Source organism: Homalodisca vitripennis, chromosome 5 (assembly GCF_021130785.1).
Source record: "Homalodisca vitripennis isolate AUS2020 chromosome 5, UT_GWSS_2.1, whole genome shotgun sequence".
Taxonomy (NCBI): Eukaryota; Metazoa; Arthropoda; class Insecta; order Hemiptera; family Cicadellidae; genus Homalodisca; species Homalodisca vitripennis.
Window position 1 is genome coordinate 35,764,931 of NC_060211.1, and position 8,033 is coordinate 35,772,963.

The following is an 8,033-nucleotide window of genomic DNA, read 5'->3' on the forward strand; positions in this document are numbered from 1 at the left end:
CCGCAGCTGTATTGAAAGACTCTCGATTGCGTAATATGGTGATCCTGTGCTTCAAGACATCCTTATCAGACACTTTCACCATCAAGTCTTCTCACCGGTTTCCGTTCATGTCAAGAAATCGGTGGTCCTCCAAAATTAAAGGTAATTAAAAAACACCCAATTCAAGACATCTTTAGCCAACCATTGATCGGAAAATCAAATCTCTACTGGTTTCTGTTCGAAACACTTCAAATCTATAGTTCGTTCTCGATATATCATGAGACAGAAATTAAATATTTCCAGCCCGTCGAGTGACAGGCTTCGCTAACGCTCACCAATATTATTTATTTAAAAAAACCTCTTATTTAACTAATATTATATATAACGTCTAAAACCTTTAGCAGTAGTTGTAGAAACCTTATCTCCTCGATATAGTTTACCATCGTGCTCATTGTAACAATCAGAGGACAGTCTGATAAAATATGGTATTCACTGAGCTACACGATTGACTAAGCTAATTCGATTATGAGGAAAAGATTCGGTATTTACTGTTGGAAAATAGGAAAATTAAATTGCACTTTGTACTCTAATGTGGGATTCATTTAATTTTAAAACTTGTATTTAATACCTCATACATAATCATGAGACTTCTCTTATCCTTAAAGTCGTTAAACGATCCAGAAATCTAACATTTTAAATAGTAAATTCGACAGTTACTGGCGCAGTGTAATTGGTACGGTGGCTATCGAAAGATCAAGGAACGCTGAGATTGACTGCGTCCTGGATGGGTGGCTGCTTAGCCAGTCCTGGCAAACAGTTCGGTACAAAATAATATGATGAATCATATTGACCATCTGATGTTTCATCTTGAACATCTGTTGTTTCCTCCTGTCCATTGGTTTCTTTCTCTTGCAAATCATTTTGTAAGTCAATAAACGGATCACAGTCATTAAGACTAGTGCTATTTTTTTCTATTAGTTGATGTCGACATGTCAGTAAAGTATTTGCAGCTTGATGTGCTAATTCAGAACCCACTCCATCACCTAATCCATATAAGAATGAGTTGGTAAATTGGTTCCAAGATTCGTCATTTTTCGGATCAGCAGTGTATTCAGTTTCGGATTTCTTTCCTTTTTCAAGTGATGGCGGTTCTTGTGTAGATTTGGACGTTGGTTTTTCTGTAGGTTTTGTGGTTGCTTTTTCTGTCGGCTTTGGGGTTGCTTTTTCTGTCGGCTTTGTGGTTGCTTTTTCTGTCGGCTTTGGAGTTGTTTTTGGCGTAGGTTTTGGTGTTGGCTTTGCTGTAGGTTTTGTTTTTGGTTTTGGTTTTGGTTTTGGCTTTGGCGCTGGCGGTGGCGCTGGCTTAGGCTGTGGTTTTAGCTTTCTGATGCGTCTTCGGCGGGTTTCAAGTCCGGCGGTGTTCAGTCCTTCCTCCTCCGTCTCGCCATCGAGTAAATCTTCGGGAAGACTCGAGCCCTCTTCTTCAGCGATTGCCTCTACTTGGTTTTCTTCTAACTCAGTATCTGCAAGGCTCGAGTTTGCCTGATAAACAATAATTTATTAGTAACCGAAATGAAATACTATACATAAAGTGCTTTACAACACATATGGTGTTATTTATATTGTTTATACTAGTAATTTATTTTCACAAAATCCACTGAAAGCAGTAATGAATTAATTAATGAAAAATTAATTTTAACCCCAATTTCCTCGTAGTGGGTTCCGGACTGTGCGTCAAAGGAATAGTTGTATCGTATTCTTGGTATTCTTTACGTATCATTCAATAGAATGGAAATAACTGCGGAACATGTAATAAATTCCTCCCATCGTTCGTACACTATATGGATGTACCGATCCCTGTTAATAAATTCACTACTAAAATTATTCTCGGTTGGCATAAGAACGTAAATCCATGGCCTTTCTATTGCAATACCATAAAAACCACAGTTTACAGTAGAATTTGAAAGCATATTTTTCGTACGATTTCTTTATGGTTTCAAAATTGATTTATCAACTGTGATAATCTAAGACCTGTAAAGGTGACTAAATATGATATCTATATAAACTTAAAAAAGGATATTTTAATACATTCAAGAGTAAATCAGGTTTTGTAACTTTGTTATAACGTTGTTGCAGTAAAACTGCTTATTAATAAATATCACATTAAAATACCCGTACGTGATTTGATTTGAACATGATAATGTATATATTATGTGTGAACAAATAAATAATATGATTGTCCTTTGAGTGCTATGCATTTTGAAAGGGGGTCAACCTTTAGCGTGGTCGGTTAGGCTGGTTGTAATTTGTATTATACTATACTGCTCCCATATGTTTTAGCAATGCCTTAGTAAGCTATTTACTATTCGAATCCTGCCTGTCAGCGATGTACCTAGATAACTGTTTAGCTTGAATAATCATATTTATTATGGACGTGTCACTTTAACACGTGCTGCACGGAAAAAAAGTATTAACAAATAAAAATTAAAACATATAAAAATATAATAAAATATAAATAAAAAATAATTAAAAAAGTAAATAAAAAAATACATTTATAAAAAAATAAAAAAATATTGAAAAAAATAAATATTAATATTATTTATTATTATTATTATATTTTTATTTTTGTATTGCATAAAAATTAAAACATGTAAAATTAAAACATTAATATTTTGTAAAAATGTAATTTTATCTTATTTATTGTAAACCATAGAATAATCAGCTAGAATAATCAGATTTGTTATGGACGCGTCACTTTAACACGTGCCTCTATTGCTGCACGTAAAAATAATAAAAAATATTAACAAATAAAAAAATAAACATATAAAAAATATAAATATAAAAAATATTGAAAAAATAAATATTAATATTAATTATTGTTATTATTATATTTTTATTTTTGTATTGCATAAAAATTAAAACATTAATATTTTTTTAAATGTAATTTTATCTTATTTATTGTGAACCGTACCGAAAAGCCCCACACTATGATCACCACCAGAGTCCATGCCAAATATCGCATCTGAAACAATTCATTGGGAGAGAGTTATGAAATTAAATTCATTTAAATTTTTTTAACATCTACATATACATAGCAAGATATAATTACATTATAATTAGTAATATTCAGTCATAATCCATTATCAACTACATAAACTCATTACTTATACTATCATGGGAGTGTTTGTTAACAAGAGAAAGGAGAAAGCCGAATTTTAATATCAACTTTTAACGATATGTGGTATGTGAGCGCGTTTTTGGAACGCAAAGTCTAATTTTAGAGATATTTTAATCAGTGTTATTTCGTTTAGGCAAAAAGCTCCCCCCTTCTATAAAAAGAGCTTAACACCAAAATAAATACGAATGTTCAACTATTTTGGTGGAAAGAAATCACGCAGTGGCGTCACTAGTACGTGGCTTTGGGAGAGACGTATTTTTCAATTTTATTGAAGATCACACCACGACGGGGGTAAGGAATAGATATGAATGACTCTGTATTTGAATATTTAAAAAGTGGATTAGAATGAAAGAAAATATAATAATAAAAAGAAATAACCACTTTTCTTCAATAATGTATAGAAAAAATATAAAATACATTTTACAATTCGAAAATGTAGAAGATTATTACATTTCAAACTTTTGGTTGGAAAAAAATGAAAAAAGATAGTCGTAAACTCTAAGTAAAGTTAAAATTAGTTAAAGTTAAAACAACTCCAAATAAAAATAAAGAAGGACTTGTATATGCTGGATATTACAATACAATAATACAAAATTAAAAAAAATAATAATAAAAACGTATTAAAACCATTATTGCCTTAAAAAATGTAATATTTTATCTTCATCTACTGTATCTAGTATAAAACAATCTAATTCTGAATTATTTAAAATTTTTATAGTTTGTTATCGTTTTAAAGTAGTATTAATATAAGTTCAGGGGTTATATTTACCATCCTTATACATTTATCTTATTATAAATTAAGAGCAACATAACTTCTTAAAATTAGACACTGAAATTTGTATTAATTCCAAAATACAATTATTTCTTTCATTCATTTGTTACCTGATTTCTATACAGTCAATTATTTTTATAGTTTTAATACTGATTTTTTCTGTTATTTGTGATACTAACAAAAACTCTAAATGGTCGTGCATTAACTTGTCTCGAACCCAAAGAATACTGATCTAATTAAAAAATGTACGTATTAGATGATTTACAAAAACCATAATGATTCGGTTTGAGGATTCGATGTGTTTTAAGAAAACCGTATAGCCTGATGCATACGATTTTTTTTAACTTTGTGTGTTACCACAACTTATTTATTATTTTAGTTACGTCAGATATAAATTTCTACAATTTTATACCAAACGATAGATTTGGATTTGTACATAACCCCTATCCCATAAAAAGAGTCTAAATTAGTTATTTATTCTTGCAACATAAAAAATACATAATTTTGAGATGCGTTGTACTAATCCTTCTACTAATTTAATTTATAATAAAATATTTGGGTTCGAATGATTCTTCCTATGAACACAATGGCACATATCTGGTAATTATCTTTTATCATCAAAGTTTAAAAAACTTTACGTGTCCATGATTTTTACTCGATGTTCATAGATTTCTCCACCATTTCTATTAAAAGTAAAAGAACATAGGATCAACCATGTACCAGTGTCTATAACAATCCGAAACCTAATATTTAGTAAGTTTAAACAGAGAATTAAAAAAAATTAATAAGTACTCGACTTTTGACACATCAGGTCTTGATTTTGTTCTATTTAACTGTAAAGCAATATTTTTGTCTCTCTGGAGCCATCATTCCAAAAAGTAATTTCGATGCTTGATTACAGAATAAAAAAACAATATACATGTTTTGGTGGTATTAAACACACTTCTCGTTTTGCTTTAACAGCCTCCTTCATTACTGAGTAAACAACATTTTTATACTTTCTGAATTCTACTGTAGTTTGTTCATGACGTTTAATATGAGCAATATTAGATTTTGCAGTGGATTTTAAGTTTTTTTTTCAAGTAGATTTTACACATTACTTAGGCAGTAAATTTTCCGCAATTAACAGGTGTTTCAACCTAATCTCCACTCTTTTAACAAAAAAAGTAAATGAAGTAATAGTAGAAAATAAAAAAAGTTCTTTTAAGCCTTTGTTTGTTAATAATTTAGCATGAACATGATTTTTCTTCAATTACAGTGGCACTCTATTAAAATAATTTTGTTATAGAGTTTTTTTTTTAGATCCACTAAGACTGTTAATGAGTAAAGCTAATTTTCTAATAAATCGATCTTATGTGTAAAAAATTATCAACTATTCTAGTGTTAAGTGATAAGACAATACCTTAACAGTTGGTGTGGCAATAATAGTACAAGACTGTTTGTGTTCTTATATAGGCCAGTAAAGTGAACGAATTTACTATCAAAGTGGTAATTTGGAGAACCGACGACCGTAAACAGACGTACTTTAAAGCCAACGGCACGCTAAAACCCACTTTGAGTTAATTGATTTCGTTTCAACACCAATTGTATTGTTATCATGACAGTGGTATCACACAATGGTACGTGGTTATTTCATTAATTAATGATTGTACAGACCGTTGACTTTAGTAATGATTTCGTCCTACGTATACTCGCTCGTTTGAGAGATAATGGTCTTCTCCGATATCTTCGAACTCGACTCTATCAAATTTGGTGGCCGATTGTAGTTCGAATTGTTCATAAAACCCCACAGTTTAAATTGCATTAAATGCTTGTAAGGCAGATAAAACATTCACTCACTAGTTGTTTTGTAATCACAGGACACAAAATCATAAAACAATTTATTACAAGGATAAAAAAAATCAACAACAATGATTAACATGTAGTTTAATTTTGTCTGAATGAAGCCCATTAGGAAGTCCTGGAAATATCAATATCAGTTTTAGCCATGCTATCTCCTATTGTGTACCATGTAATATTTGAGACACATTTAGACCACTTTGACTCAGTAACTGGACTGAATTCCAATATATATTTCAGAAATATTATGTGAGGGGACTCTTTATACACTAATGTGATTCACTAAGAGATTCTTAAGATAAAACGGTTCAAACTCATTTAAAACTTTTAATGGCTTCCCTGAAATCTAACCCGTGTCCTCTCGGTAAGATAGCCGCAGTCTTATCCTATAGATGGGCCAATGGATCTATGCGCGCGGGCCGGCGGGAAAAGGGGCGTCTTTCCAAGAACATTGGGCTTTCCCTTAGAGCCCATTCTTCGTTATTCTCATGACACAAAAGGCAAGAACTGGAATATTTACTGTTTTGGTGGTTATATCCTAATAAAATGTGTGTTCCGGTAGTTCAGTTCTATTAAATCAATCACTGAATGACAGCGCGTAGGTAAGGTCAATGTTTCGTGGATGGGTAGTAAAGCCTCGGCCGCGCGCCCAGATCCACTGGCCCATCTGTACAGTTTGAGAACTTTAGCTGCGCGCGTGTCCTGTAGTGTATGGTTATCGTTTGGGGGGGTGGGGTGGCGGGGTATCATTATGCGCTGCGTCCCGAAAACATTTCCTGTCACTCATGTGTAAAACTCTCCTTTCAGGAATTGTATTGGCTCAAATTACTCATCGCACTCGCTAAAATCAGTCTGTTTTGTGACAGTCATCAGTGTGGTGGAATGAAATGGCAAGAGCATGCCAAATAATAGCTATAATAGAACTTATCCTCGTTTTTAAATTGCCATAGTGTTTTTTAAAATAACGTATTTGTCAATACTAATCTGCAAATCGAAATCGTGAATTTAAAGTTGTTAAAGAGATTTTTGCGCCTTAATCTCAGCGGCTAGCACGTAAACGCAACCCTCCACACAGATAGCGTTTATTTGTGGAAAGGGTAGTATTTGGGCCCTCCTAGCACAGCAAAATTAGACAATAGTAGATTAATTGACGAGTACAAATTATTATTATCTTCCTTTGGATTACAATCTTTAATTAATTTTCTTACTCGTAAGGCTGAGACATCTCAAACATGTATTGTCTAAATTCTTTCTAAAATTACAAATACGTATTGTATTACTTTAAAAAGCTTCGGTTATCGATTGTGACATCACTGATCACTGTCTTACAGCTGTGACGGTGACAATTGTGGGCGGGTCATTTAGCAATATCAAGGCCAAAGTTAATGTTAGTCATACGGCCTACCGTATAAACTCTTACAGAGATTCTAGATATAAAAGATTGGGATGGAGATTTTCTACAGGCTGATTTTTCTAATGTTTTTGATACATTTCTTAAACAGTGAAGTATTATAATTACTAAATGTAAAATAGAATCAAGAGCTAGAAAAAATATTGTTAAGCTGAAACCTTAGATAAGTGATTCTATATTTAAGCGCATAAAAACTAGAGATAGTCTATTAAAGAAGTTAAAAAATGAAACAACCAAATAATATTATTTTTATATCATTTGAAGTTGATTACATAAACTCAACTCAACTGAACTAAACTCTGAAATTTGAAAGTTAAAGAATGATTATTATACTAAACTATTTTAGAAACACAAAAACAGTCCTAAAACATGGGATATCGTGAAAGCAATCATAGTAAAGAAAACAAATAGACTGACATTGATACGAGTCTAGAAATAGATGGTATAGTTGTTGATGAAATCTCGCAGATTGCTATCCAATTGAATAAATATTTTCTGAATGTATCATCAGAACAGAGGGGAAATGGTTCCAAGTTAAGTACATTTTTAAATTATAATAGTTACTTTGATGACTATTCCACATGTAATTCAATGTTTTTTCAACCGATTTTGGAAAATGAGCTGTCTTAGGCTGTTGGATCATTGAAACGTCTTTCACGTCTTCAGGTCTAGATAGATTTACATGTGGTAATTAATCGCACACAGCCTGAATATAATAATACACAGCCTGTATTGTAGGCTGAATACAATGTAATACATTGATTGTATTAGTTCTAAAATAACAAAGTTTATTTATCCCACAATTAGTAACGTTCGATTGCATTTTATTAATCTTAGCGTTCAGAATGTGGGTTTTC

At 31.8% G+C, this 8,033-nt stretch overlaps 1 protein-coding gene across 1 annotated transcript; it reads right to left on the reverse strand.

Moving 5' to 3' along the window:
- Nucleotides 1-561: 561 nt before the first annotated feature.
- Nucleotides 562-5,450, reverse strand: LOC124361995 (protein TsetseEP-like). The gene is made up of 3 exons (XM_046816126.1): nt 5,329-5,450; nt 2,948-2,998; nt 562-1,518 (listed from the first exon to the last, which is right to left on the reverse strand). The coding sequence occupies exons 2-3, from the start codon at nt 2,996-2,998 to the stop codon at nt 733-735; spliced, it is 837 nt and encodes a 278-aa protein (XP_046672082.1). The 5' UTR covers nt 5,329-5,450; the 3' UTR covers nt 562-732.
- Nucleotides 5,451-8,033: the final 2,583 nt, after the last annotated feature.

What these genes read in the sequence shown, in the direction of transcription:
- LOC124361995 (XM_046816126.1), bottom strand. Translation starts at nt 2,998, where the DNA reads ATGCGATATTTGGCATGGACTCTGGTGGTGATCATAGTGTGGGGCTTT. An exon ending in TCATAGTGTGGGGCTTTTCG is followed by an intron (nt 1,519 to 2,947) that starts GTACGGTTCACA and finishes ATTGTTTATCAG; the next exon opens with GCAAACTCGAGCCTTGCAGA.